The 14421-nt window shown below is 38.1% G+C and overlaps 1 protein-coding gene across 12 annotated transcripts in view; it reads left to right on the top strand.

The window, feature by feature from the left end:
• Positions 1-14421, top strand: part of FRYL (FRY like transcription coactivator) — a 252038-nt gene that overhangs the window by 103192 nt on the left and 134425 nt on the right. For 11 of the 12 annotated variants that reach the window (XM_073891643.1, XM_073891641.1, XM_073891642.1 and 8 more), the window contains one exon: positions 7124-7323. In XM_073891643.1, the coding sequence (XP_073747744.1) occupies positions 7204-7323 (120 nt within the window). In that variant the 5' untranslated portion in view covers positions 7124-7203. Of the gene's footprint in view, positions 1-7123; positions 7324-14421 lie in introns of those variants that run through there. The other variant, XM_073891644.1, reaches the window with a different exon arrangement.

Here is a 14421-nt window from a genome sequence, read left to right as displayed (position 1 = left end):
TATTAGGGTAACGAGATAATATGCAAAATACCCTAATAATGTATTGATAATGTTTTATTTCTGTCAGAAATAAAGTGTCGGGATGAGTTTCCTTCATTTATGAAGGTATTTTGAGATTACCTCACCTTACAGCAAACTGTGTGAGCACTGAAGTCATCAGATGATGCTTTCATATTATACCTCTCAGTACCCACAGCATGCATGTTACTTATCTTTCTTTACTTCCTCTTCAGATATAGTTGCTTCCAAATGTGCAGTTTTTCTCTGGATAGTTTGTTGAGAGGTTACACCAACCTAACTGGCCTCACCAAAAGTTGAAATTCGCTATCATTCCCGGATACTGATTTTACTAGCTTTGTTTCTACTTTCAGGCTACCATGTAACCTGATTTGTGTTTTTGACATTTTTTTTTAATTGACTTATAATCCATTTCCTTTCTCTGAGCTTGAGCCAAGTAAGTTATTGTTTTAAGCTTTAGCCTGAACTGGTGTTTATTTGGACTCTCCACAGGCATCTTTGGTTCTGGCTGACAGGGATAGAATGGGCTTTTCTTTTTGAGGTTTTTTGTTTTGTTTTGTTTTTTAAAGATTTTATTTATTTATTTATTTATTTGAGAGAGAGAGAGTGAGAGCATGAGTGGGGAAGAGAGACGCAGACTTTCTGCTGAGTGGGGAGCCCGACACAGGACTCGCTCCCAGGACCTGGGATCATGACCTGAGCTGAAGGCAGACGCTTAACTGACTGAGCCACCCAGGCGCCCCTTCTTTCTGAGTTTAAAAAAAATTACCAGACTTTATTTTTTAGAGCAGTTTGAAATCTACAGAAAATTTGAGCAGACAGTACACACAAGTTCCCTTGTACCCCTTTTCCCTCCCCCCATTTCCCCTATTATTAACACTTTATATTAATGTGATATAGTTGTTATAATTGATGAACCTACTTGACACATCATAATCACCCAAAGTCCATAGTTTACACTAGGGTTCACTCTTTGTGTTGTATATTCTACGGGTTTTGACAAATATAGTGACATGTTTGCATCATTACAGTATCATACAGAATAGTTTCGGGATCCTCAGAATCACCTGTGCTCCCCTCTTCATCTGTTTCTCCCTCTAACCCCTGGCAATCATGCATCTTTTTATTGCCTCCATACTTTTGCTTTTCCCTTAATGTCATACAGATGGAATCATATAGCATGTAGTTTTTCAGACTGGCTTCTCTCACTCAGTAATACGCATGTACGTTTCCTCCAAGTCTTTTCTTGGCTTGATCATTCATTTTGTTTTAGCCCTGAGCAATATTCCATTGCCTGGATGTACCAAAGTTTATTTTTCCATTCAACTACTGAAGGACATCTTGGGTGCTTCCAGGCTTTGGCAGTTATGAATAAAGCTACTATAAACATCCATATACAGGTTTTTGTGTGGACTTGTTTTTAACTCCTTTGGGTAAATACCAAGGAGCATGGTTGCTGGGTCGTATGTAAGAGTATGTCTAGTTTTGTAAGGCACCTCTAAACCGTCTTCCAGAGTGCCTGTACCATTTTATATTTCCACCAGTGACGAATGAGAGTTCCTGTTGCTCCACACCCCCCACCAACATTTGGTGTTTTCAGTGTTCTGGATTTTTGGCCATTCTAGTAGGTGTGTAATGGTATAGCGCTGTTTTAATTTGCATTTCCCTGAAGACATATGATATGGAGCATCATTTCATATTCTTATTTGTCATCTGTATGCCTTCTTTGTTGAGGGGTCTGTTCAGTTTTGGTCCCCCCCTTTTTTAATTGGGTTATTTTCTTGTTGACTTTTAAGAATTTTTTGTATATTTTGGATAGCAGTCGTTTATCAGATATGTATTCTGCAAAGATTTTTCTCCCAGTCTGTGCCTTGTCTTTCATTCTCTTTACAGTGTCATTTGTAGAGCTGAAGTTATTAATTTTACTAAAGCTCAATTTATAAATTTTTCTTTCATGGCTCCCATTGGGTGTTATATCTAAACAGCCATTGCCAAACCCAAAAATACCTAGCTTTTCTCCTATCTTATCTTCTGGGAATTTTATAGTTTTGTATTTTACATAAAAAAAATAAATCTATGATCCATTTAGAGTTAATTTTTGTGAAAGGTGTCTGTTCTGTGTCTGGATAATGATTCTTCCTCCTCCTCTTCTTTTTCTTCTGCCTGTGGATGCCCAGTTAGTTATTCCAGCACCATTTGTGAAAAAATCTCCTTTTCCCATTGATTGCCTTGGCTTCTTTGTCAGAGATCAGTTGACTTTATTTGTGTGGGTCTATTCCTGGGCTCTCTGTTCTGTTTCACTGATCTGTTTGTTTTTTCACCAATACCACGCTGTCTCTTTACTGGAACTTTAAAGCGAACCTTTAAAGTTCGGGTAGTGTAGGTCCTCCAGTTTTTGTTCTTCTCTTCCAGTATTGTGCCGGCTATTCTGGGTCATTTGCCTCTCCATATAAACTTTAGAATCAGCTTGTTGATATCCGCAGAAGAACTTGCTGGGATAAGCTTGCTTTTTAAACTAAGAATTTTGGTTTTGCTTTTTTAATTCAGAAATATTTTTTACATTTGTTCTTGTTCCAAGGCCATTTACCTCATACTTTTTTTTCTTGGGTGGTCATCAAAAGTTTTATTGTTAGCTAGTGTAATTAATACTAATTATAGTGATTTTTTATTTTATTTATTTTTTTAAGATTTCATTTATTTATTTTACAGAGAGAGACACAGCGAGAGAGGGAACACTAGCAGGGGGAGTGGGAGAGGGAGAAGCAGGCTTCCTGTGGAGCAGGGAGCCCGATGCAGGGCTCGATCCCAGGACCCTGGGACCATGACCGGAGCCGAAGGCAGACGCTCAACGACTGAGCCACCCAGGCGCCCCTCCACTGGGATCTTTTTTAAACCACATCTACCTGCCCCTACCCATCCCTGTCTGAAATATCCCAGTTGTTGAGAATCACCAAAATCACTTGGTTTTATGTACTTACTGTCTTATGACCTTTTTGCACTTAACTCAAAATCACGTATTTTGAGAGATGTTACTGTTCAGAGTGTTGTGCATAAGAACATAGTGGAAGCAGAAAAAAAAAAAAGGTTGAGAATCGTTGCTATAAAGTAATAAAATGGGCGCCTGGGTGGCTCAGTGGGTTAAGCGACTGCCTTCGGCTCAGGTCATGGTCCCAGGGTCCTGGGATCGAGTCCCGCATCGGACTCCCTGCTCAGCGGGGAGCCTGCTTCTCCAACTGCCTCTCCTTCCCCCTGTTTGAGCTCTCTTTCTCTCTCTGACAAATAAATAAATAAAATCTTAAAAAAAAAAAGTAACAAAACCAAACATGTCTCACTTTAGGGGTTCTGTGTCTTCTCACTTGTCTGCTCTCTTTGACTGAATTTAAATTTATTTTCTAAGGGCATAGGTGTCTTAAGAGCGTGAAAAAGATAATTGTTTTAGTAAATATGCTAAGTACAGTGCGATATAGAATTAAGCTGTCCAAAAATGCCATATTTATTTTTTGTTTGCACTTTATCTAAAAGAAAGAACAGGCATGCTAGCTTATATTCCCATATTTGAATTACTCAGATCTTAGTTTATTCTTATTAGCAGTTAGAGCTTAGTAGATTTCTATTCCAAGGATGTTTGGTATGACATTGGGTCTTTAAATTTGTAATTCAGTGCCTGAACTGTGTTCTTAAGAATTATGCTCTAACAGTTACATGTTCGTTCTCTCATAAGCTTACGTAAAGTTTTCAAAATTTTATAATAACATGTAGGGAAATATTACTATTTCACATTTATAAAATATTTAACTCAAGTGGTCAGATGATGTCAAGTTAATCTAGTTATGTGGAAACTAGTCTTTTCACCTTGCTTAGAGTGCTCACCCTTGTTTCTCAGCTATTAGCAGAATATGAGAAAAATTCACACATCTTTACCCAAGCTGAACATTATAGTGAAATACAAAATTGGAGGGGGGAACCACTTTGAAAAATGTTACCTAATTTTGACTTGTTTATAAAACATTAGCGAAGTTAAATATTGTAACTTGCTCATGTCGTTTGTCTAGTTGTCAGTTTGGGGGTGAGGGTCTTTTTCTGACTGCATTAGAGCTTTGTGGATGGAGGTAAATTGATTAACTCTGTTCTATGCTGCAGATATTCTTCTTGCCTTTTAATTTTATTTTGGTTTTATGTACTTACTGTCTTATGACCTTTTTGCACTTAACTCTATATGTTGAACATTTTCCCATGCCATTCAGTATTTTTTGATGCTGTCATTTCAACGGTCTATAGAGCATTCTGTTTATTAGATTATAAAGATAATTTTGCCAGTCCTTAACATCAACATTAGATTGTTTTGCGACCAGAAATTTCAATCGGTAGATATGTTCTGTGTTACTTTTTGGCATTAATAGAGTCAACAAGCATTCATGAAATACTTACTAAGAAATACAATTGAGATAAATTAATTTGTTTGGTGTAAAAACATTCATTTTTCATAAAAATTGGATTTTCTCAAACGAGATATTTTTATTTTGGAAGATAGTGCAGATATTTGGAAGAGAAATCTTTATTTGGAAGATAAGTGCAGGTTGTCCTAAAACTTTTGGCTTTATTGGCAAATTTCTTAAAATATGCTATTTTGATACCTAGGAATATTTGTTTATGCTTAATTTATACTTTTTAGGAAGTACAAGACAGTAAAGGCAAATTATTTGAGAGGTCATTTTAACTAAAGTTTTTTTCTTTTTTAGAGAAACTGTTCAAAAAAACATCATTTAAAAAAGGTTATACCTCATCAAAGGTTAGAATTTAAGTACCAGATCTATTATAGGGCTTCTTCTTTAGTTACATTTATTGTAAAGTTAAAGCCAAAAAAACTTTGTAAATGTTAACGATCTTACAAATCTTACTTCCGAGGCTTACAAATCTTAATTAAAAGAAAGGATATATTTTGTAACTATGACCTTAAGTCAAAGTCTTGAAAATGTTTTATCCTCATTTTTATGTCTAAAACATAAATTAATCTTCTGGAAACTGAGTAGTTTTTGTTGTCATTGTTTTGCTATTTTATGATTCGCTAAGGTTATCCAACATAATATGGCTATAAAATACAGAGTTCTCCTAATGATCCAAAATGATTTCTTTTAAGATCTCCATTTTTTACAGTAAGAGTTGTTAACAGATTCTTTTATAATACACAATGTTGGATCATGAAACAGAGTAAACAAACAGGTCATTGTTTAAAATAAATAGTGTGTACTGTGTTCAAAGGACTGTGAGTTTTTGTTTTGAATTGGTCTTATTATGTAATTTTCATTCTAGAATCCAATACATAATATATTTTAATTTGATGTGATACAAAAATACTTAGTTTTAGGCGCAATATTAACAATTTGGAATATTCTTTAGGTTATTTTTAAATATATAAACATCATGTGTGACTAATTTTTAATCTTAGTTTTGGAGGAAAAATACTGTTTTTTGGAAAAACAAAGATTATGACTAGGGCATGAAGGGAATCCAAGTATGGAAATTCTTTCAGAAATGTTTTTTTTCTTAATTTGCAATTATTTTTTCTGAAGTAAAATATTTGTATTTTGCATTACTTCCTAGAATTTTCTTTTGGAGTTATCACAGGTCACTTATCTTTTATTTATCTATGGTAGAGTAAGGTTCTTTTTTTTTTTTTTTTTGACAGAACAGTTTATGAGTTTGGAGACTAGGTATTTGGAATAGATTTGTTCTGTAGTTACGTACACACATACAGACATTCGGCATTCGATTGTGTTCTGCTTCCATTTTCATGGAAGCGTTTGCTTTGGGGACAGCTTATGAAAGGGCATGACCTGGGGATCAGGTTGGGGTAGAGCAGTACAAACCTGCAGGTTTTCAGTGAATACTCGAGGCCACGGGGATGGCATAAGCTGAAGTTCAGGAACGGAATGGTCTGTATGACGCAGCGGGCTGACAGAGTGGGTGAGAGGCTGTGAATCAGAGGACAAAACCTGTGGAGATAAAGAGCATGTAGCAGTCCGGGTGTGCTCTTTTTGTGCCCCAGCTGGTGCAGTGTATTGTTTGCCAGGCCCTGGGACATCCCTAGCTGAGTAAATGGCACCACTGTCCTTTGAATGATTGCAGTAAAAATCCTACAAGTCATTGCTAGTTCCTTTCCTTCACCTTGATGCCAAATTCACCTAACACATGACAAATGTCAAGTCCTTTCCTTCTCTCCTGTGCCGTTCCATCCTCTTACTCTGAGCTAGGGTCATCTCACCTGGACCTGTGTAGTGGCTCTCCTGAGTCTACCTTTGCCCCCTTCCAGTCCATTCTCCGGAGGAGCTGGAGAGATCTTTTAAGAGAAGCCAGATCTTCTCCCTCTCCAAGTTAATACTTTCCAGTGAATTTTAATTTCATTTAGAATAAAATCTGATTTTCCTACAAAGTTCTAAATCCCTGGCTAATGATTTTGATCTCACCTGAAATTGCCCGTCACCCCTGCTTCCTCCCTTGAGCTCCAGCCACACTGGTCTTCTTTTTGTTTATCAAACATCCTCACTCAATTTAGTGCTTTCTGTTCCTGGTGCTTTGCCTTGCTGCCTCTTTTTCATCATCCAGGTGAGTTCAAATGTAGCTTCTTAGTGAGGCCTTTTCCTAATCGTGCTCTCCAAAACGGTACCTCTCAGTGCCCTAACCAGGCCTGTTTCCTGTGTTCCCATCTGTTTTATTTCCTTCATTGCACATCACTTTGTTTAGAATTCATATTCATTCATTCAGTATGTACTTATTATATACCCAGTATATGCTAGGCATTGTTCTAGGTACTTGGGATTCATCGATTCGTTGATGAACAAAAAAGACAAAAGAGAATCCCTGTTTTTAGGAAATTCACATTAGTAGGGTTGAGAGAAGAACAGTTACATAATAAATAACACATAACTAAATTACAGTTGGGCAATGTGTTAGAATGTAGCAAGTGTAATAAAAAAATAGAGTATGATAATACAGATTGGGAGATCTGGATGGGGTTTAGGGGCAGGATGCATATTAAATAGGGTTGTTACGGTGGGTCTCATTATTGTGTTGATAATTAGAGTTCTTTTGTTTCTTTTCTTTTTAGCTTCAGCACCAGTCAGCAAAGTGAATAAGTACTGTGCTTCCTCCAACTTTCATTCCACTTTGGGAAAAAAGAATATCATCATGTCAAGCATTACGATTGACCCAGATGTCAAGCCTGGTGAATATGTCATCAAGAGCCTCTTTGCAGAATTTGCTGTTCAGGCTGAAAAGAAAATTGAAGTTGTAATGGCTGAACCCTTGGTGAGTAGAGTTGACCTATAAATCTGAAATATTTTCTTAACTTTTCTGTTAACCATTATAAACAAAATTTCTGAAGGAAATAACATACTTGAAAAAAAATTAAAGGAAGCCAATCTGAAAAGGCTACATACTGTATAATCCCAACTGTAGGACATTATTAAAAAGGCAAAACTATGGAGACAGTAAAATGACTGTCAGGGGCTGGGAATGGAAGGACGAATAGGCAGAAGAAAGAGCATTTTTAGGACAGTGAAAATACTCTGATACTGCAGTGGTGGACACGTCATCGTACGTTTGCCCATACCCACAGAATGTACAACACCAAGAGTCGACTGCAATGTAAATTACAGAACTTGGATGATTAGGAAGTGTCATTGTCGTTGTGTCAGTAGTAACAAATGTACCACTCTGATGGGCAGGCTAGGCAAGTGTGCGACGGGGTATATGGGAAATCACTACCTTCCACTCAATTTTGCTGTGAACCAGAACTATCTAAAAAAAAAAAAAGTTTTAAAAATTAAGAGATAAGGGACGCCTGGGTGGCTCAGGTGGTTAAGCGTCTGCCTTCGGCTCAGGTCATGATCCCGGGGTCCTGGGATCGAGTCCCACGTCGGGCTCCTTGCTCAGTGGGGAGTCTGCTTGTCCCTCTGCCTTTCCCCCTGCATGTGCTCTCTCTGTCTCTCTCTCTCAAATGAATAAATAAAAAATCTTTAAAAAAAAATTAAGAGGTAAGTTAGTAAAGTTGTGATCTAGAAAGCTGTAATGACTTTAGAATCCACCTTGGTAAGTTACTGCAGGTCACCAAGGAACAAAAATGGATTTCACCAATGGGAATTGTTGAAACAGATAAAACATAAGAGAAAATAAAGGAAAATCTAGAAGATTCTGCAAGTTGATGATATGGCAGTCACCAAACTTACAATAAAACAGTAAACTTATTTTGAGACGTAGAGTGCATGAGGCCTACTTAAGTAGGGTCTGAGAAGCTCCATGTGATTAGAGCTTATGGTAAAGAGGAAGGAAGAGAAAGACTGAAAACAAAATGTTTGAGTCAGATTCTGAGGGGTTGTTGAAGGTTGCTGTGATAGACAATACAGTGGTTGGACACTAGCAGAGAGAAGAGATTAAAGGCAGAGACTAGGGGGGCGCCTGGCTGGCTCAGTGGGTACAGCATATGACTCTTGATCTCTGGGTTGTGAGTTTGAGCCCCACGTTGGTTGTAGAGATTACTTAAAAATAAAATCTTTAAAGGCAGAGACTACTGTTTAGCTGTTGTATATAATTCAGGCTGGAATGAAGAGAGTCTTGAATTAGGGCATTAACAGTGGAAGTGGTTGGAGAAGGAAGTAAGATAACAGAATTAGTAGAACTTAACAAATAGGAGTAGGTGTTTTGAGGGAAAGTAAAGGTTAAAAGTTCTTTGAAGTGTTAGATGACATTAGATGAAAGAAAATGAGAATATGATTGGCGTAGGAAAGGAGAATAAGATAATTTTTCTTGTGTGAATGATAAGCTTGAGATACTGGTGATGTAAACCATGTGGAATTATTTTGTTGGTAGCTGGGAATTCTTTGTCAATGACCAGAAATGATGACCAGAAATAGAGATTTTGGCATCGTCTATGAGAGGGTGATAAAGCCAAAAGAGCAGATGATCAAGAGAGAGTGTAGAATAGCATTATTATTGTCAAATGATACAGAGGGGAAGAGTACAAGGAACACTAGGAGAAGTTGCTGGACTTGGGAATTACACAGCCTGAGAACAGTTTTAGTAGGGTGATACAACTTTAGGAAGTAACTTTGGGAGTTTGAAGGGGCTGGATATGTGATGTACCAAGAGCACAGTGTCAGCTAAAAGCAGGATGATCACAATGAAGATGGTGGTGGAGGATTTAACAGCTGAAATTTACTTATTCCTGATGCAACTGGGTTAGGGATAGGTTTTCACCGGTGATTTGAGACCCCCAGGGTTTGCTACTTGCCCGAAGCTCAAGGCCACCGAGTGGCAGAATGAGGAGTTAGGCACAGTAATGGCGTCAGAGCCTGTATGCTGATTCACTTTGCGGTACTTCCTGCTGAGGAAGGAAAGGGGGAAAGGAAGAGAAGAGAGAATAGGTGACGACCTAAGAAAGGTGAGAAGTTGAAGGAGGTATTGTTCCGTGTTCTTAAGTCTTACTTCACTAAGAAAATTAACATTGCTAAGATTGCCAAGGTATGTGAGTGGGTCTGTGCATGCCTGTGAGTGAGTTTCTTGTGGTTAAGTAGAGAAGAAACTACTGTGAAGAAAGCATCTCTGCAAGTATGTATTTGAGGTCCAATAAATAATAATATGTAAGAGATCATTAGCCAGAATGTATGTTTTAAAACTGCAGCTCACTGTATTCAACTTAAATCATTCCACAGTTGCTTTCTGTGTAACAAATTAATGATTTTGTTTTTATCAGTGAGTATATATTTACAGCATGTATATAAAGTTCCGCCTTAGAAATAAGGATTACAAGAACTCATAGATAGGAATTAATGATTATGAGGTTGGATTATAAATGTGCTAATCTATAAAATGTTATTTTCTTCATCAGTGGTCTGTGAATTACTTGGTAGTGTGCTACAGTAGCCTGCTTAACCAGCATACAGTAAGAAAGGGAACAGGGGCGCCTGGGTGGCCCATCGGTTGAGCCTCTGCCTTCGGCTCGGGCCATGATCCCAGGGTCCTGAGGTGGAGCCCTGCATTGGGCTCCCTGCTCAGCGGGGAGCCTGCTTCTCCCTCTCCCACTCCCTCTGCTTGTTCTTTCTCTCTCTCTCTGACAAATAAATAAAATCTTAAAAAAAAATAAGAAAGGGAACCACTTTAAAAAAATACACATTAAAAAAGTTATGGAACATGGTGACTAGTTGATAATACTGTATTATAAACTTGAAATTTGCTGAGAGTAGAACTTAAATGTTCTCACCAAAAAAAAAAAAGTAAATATGGACATGTTAATTAGCTCAATGTGTACATATATCAAATCATCACATTGTACACTTTAAATATATTACACTTGCATTTGTCAATTATATCTCAGTAAACCTGAAAAAAGAAAAATGTTTATGAAAAATTTCAAGTTTATATAAAAGTACAGATTATAGTGTAATGAACCCTCCAGGAGCCATTGCCTTGCTTCAACAACTTTCTCTCTCTCCCTCTCTCTCTCTCTTTTTTTTTAAGATTTTATTTATTTTTTTAAAGATTTTATTTGAGAGAGAGAGAGAGAGAGAGCGCGGGCACAAGCGGGGGGAGGGGCAGAAGGAGAGGGAGAAGCAGGTTCCCCACTGAGCAGGGAGTACCTTGAGGGGCTCAGTTCCAGGACCCTGAGATCGTGACCTGAGCCGAAGGCAGATGCTTAATGACTGAGCCACCCAGGCGCCCCTAAAGATTCTGTTTTTTAAGTAATCTTTATTCCCAACGTGGGGCTCAAACTCACAACCTTGAGATCAAGAGTTATACCCTCTACCGGCTGAGCCAGCCAGACACCCCTGGCTTCAGCAACTTTCAACTCGCACAGCACTTTTAAAAAAACACTTCACCTATTTTATAAAATATTTATTTTTTATTGTATAAAATATTTAATAAATAGCAACATGTGGTATGGTCCTGTCACCTCTCAAATAGTATGTTAAAGGAATTTTAATTTTGAAATACAAAGTTCTTGAGAGTAAAAGCATTAAAAGAAAATATGGGTGAAATTACCTATTTGACTGAGTTTATAAAATGGTGATTTTATGTCTTCCTCCTTTCTTTTTCTTCCAATGCCATTGTCACTGTCCTAGCTCAGGGTCAGCTTCACTCATACTAGATCATTGCAATAACCAGTAAATAAGTGGTTTATCACCTTTCCATTTGTCTTGCTCTCACCAGACTTTGCTTCATCTAAAACAAATATTATTACCTTTTTCCTTTAAAAATCTTGCTGACTTTTTGTTGCTTTGGAAGAAATTCAAGTTCTGGGTGGGTCATTCTAGCCTCTTCAGAGTCTTCCTACAGTCTGTATAATGTCTCCTGATTCTCCTCTGACACTTAATGTCTCCTCTGTATATTCTTTTGTCCTGGTGTGTTTGTTCTTATTTATCTCTTAATCCAAAATACTCTTAACTCTTCTGTATTTTAAGCCTCTGCTCATCCTTCCAAACTTCCCACATATTCCTTCTCACATAGTGATCCTCTTCAACCTACACGAATCTTTGTTTTATCATAATAATTTTTCATACTCCTAGATTCTGACACTGTCATGTTAATGGCTTACATGTTTATCTCCTCTGATGGGAGCTACGTGATACCAGGAGCCAGTCTCCTTTGCCTTTTATAGCACTGCCTGTGGTGGTAGATGCCTAGCAGAAGGTGCGTAGTAAAGATTTGTATTTTAGGTTGACTTTAGCCTTAAAGAACATCGCTGTGGTGTGTACCCTTTGTTCTTCTAACAAAACGTAATGTCATTGTTCCAGCCAGAGCTTTTAGTAGTTCTTTCATAATAGTCTGATGCTGACTACATTTTATTCTGTAATTTAGTAGCTAATTTCAGAGACATCTGCTGTGTAATCTGAGATTATAAAATGTAAATAGTGGTGAGGTTTCCACCAGAAAATTGATGTTTTTACCCCACCATTGTACTTAGAAGAAGCACTCCCTGCTTACTCTTTCTGACCTACCAGGAAGCCCCCCAGTGTAATGGACTGTAGCAACCAAGGACAAAAGTCGGTTAAGCGTCCGGCGCATGGTTTCGGCTCAGGTCACGATCTCAGGGTCCTGGGATCGAGCCCCGCCTCGGGCTCTGGGCTCAGTGTGTAGTCTGCTTTGTCCCTCTTGCTCTGCTCCTCTCCCTGGTCCCCCCACCTCTGGAATGAATTTAAAACATTTTTTAAATTGTAAAAAAGATTAGACAATGATACGTTTAATCTAATACTGTGGCAGTATTTATATGATAGCTTCATATTTGTTTATTGTGATTTCATTTACTGTGAAATTTATTCAGTCTATTTTTTTAGTAATAACCATCCAAGATGAGTCTCTTGAGTTCTTGAATGAAACTCTTGCAGGGTTACTTCAAAGAAACTAGCATCCATGGATTGTTACATAAAAGGAGACTAGCATGTCTCATGATCAGTCATTCAGTAAGTTACATTAAAAACGTGGAAGCACAAATGTGAATGGATTTTGCTAAAAGAATTAATCTACCACGAAAATGAGAGAACTGGCCTTCTCATTCTCATATTAGAAGCCATAATAAAATAAGGAGACCAAAAGATTCGAAGATTAGCAGAGCTTGATTTTTAGCCACAACGTCATTTTCTTTTTAGGGGGAGGATTGGGGAAGGAAGGGCAAGCATTAATTGAAATTGCAGCTTGCAAACTACATTCCAACACCTTAGGTCTCTTTCTTCCTGAAAGGAGGTGGATCAATCCTTGGTAATGATCCAGGCACATTCTAGCTTATCTGTTAATCTTTTAGATTGCCAGTGACTAGAAAAGAAGGTAAGAAAAATTATTTGGTTTAGGCCCAGCATTTTTACAACTCTGAAATATCCACTATATTTTTTTTGAGAATATTGAATTACATATATGTAATTTTTTTTAAAATTTTTTCTCCCCATATGATCTGTTTCTTCTAAAAGTTTTGCCTTCTCCTTACATATAAGTCCATTGTAACTTGTTCTATTTTACAACCAGGGCACTATAAACAGATTGGAAACCCAGGTGGATAGGCCTTTTTGACTTGTGGTCTTCAGTGTGTAATCTCTGACTGAATCATCAATGTCCGATCTGTTCTGGGGTTTATCAGAGTCCCTAGAGAAGGTCTTTCCAGTACCCCAAATGGCAGGCTTTAGCTGATGTTCTGGGGGTCTCGAGGCAGTAGATAACTGGGTTTTTTGGTATTTGGTATATAAATGTTTACTTGAGCTCCCTGTCTTCAGTGTGTTACCTCGTCTTCGACTATAGCATCCACCAGTCGGCATTTCTGTTTTGCCCTTTCCTGAGAAGGACAACCATTCTGTGGGCAAGGTGGAGGATGGTCAACTTGCTAGGCAGATGGAGCTGGTGAAGAGAAGGAAAGGGAGGGGTCTCAGTTTTTCTTAAGTCCTTCACCCAGCTCTCTTGTTTTTAACTTCACCTTTACCTACACTTTCAGAGTACTGAAGTTCTCCAAATCCTCAGGAATTGCAAAGAATTGCAAACTGGATTATCTTTCCTTCACCCTGTGTGGCAAGCTCACCCACTTTCCCCCTGTTGTGACCCCAATGTCATCTTTTCAGTGGTCTTTCTGTCTAAAATCTCACCCCCCATCCCAGCCTCCTATCCTGAAGTCTGTCTAAGAGAATAGATGTTTTGGTTGTTCTCTCATTAGACTTTTTAGCCTCATGAGGATGGGGATTGTTTTCCATTTTGCTCATGGTTGTGTCTCCAGAGCCTAGAACTGTGCCTGGCGTACTGTACACTCAGTAAATAATGTGGGTGAGTGAGTGAGTGGCTGTGTGGAGAACAGACATCTGACTTTTCCCCTTACCTACTTAGGACTCACTCTTGTTGGGCGAGATGTGTTGGTTGGGCTTTTCCATCAGCTCTTTACTGTCTCTCCCATTCTCTCTGACCTTTTTGGTTTTAATTTTTAAGTCTTCTAAAAATTCTTTTACTGTTGTCTTGGTCGGGTTTTAGGAGAGAATGGAGGCTATGTGTGTGTTCAGCCTACTCCCTTTAATTGCAAATTATTTTAATATTTCCATATCATTGTTATGCTACCAAAATCTTTTCAATAAACACCCTTGCTTTCTGTGGAGGCTACATGTTGTTCTTGGTACTCTATACATATACTACTTAAAGAATCAAATTAGAACATAAAGGATTGGGAGCCTTAGAATCATTTTTAGTTTATTTATTTTTTTAAGATTTATTTATTTATTTATTTGGGGGGGTGGCATAGGGAGAGGGAGAGAAAGAATCCCAGGAAGACTCCCCGCTGAGTGTGGAGCCCAATGCAGGGTTCGATTTCATGACCCCGGGATCATGCATGAGCTGAGCCGAAATCAAGAGTTGGATGCTCAACTGACTGAGCCACCCAGGTGCCCC

This window comes from Callorhinus ursinus, unplaced genomic scaffold, assembly GCF_003265705.2.
Source record: "Callorhinus ursinus isolate GAN/ISIS: 27379988/994484 unplaced genomic scaffold, GSC_fseal_2.0 scaffold4, whole genome shotgun sequence".
NCBI classification, from domain to species: Eukaryota; Metazoa; Chordata; class Mammalia; order Carnivora; family Otariidae; genus Callorhinus; species Callorhinus ursinus.
Note: the sequence above shows the minus strand (reverse complement) of the source record. Positions and strands in the feature narration are given on the sequence as shown.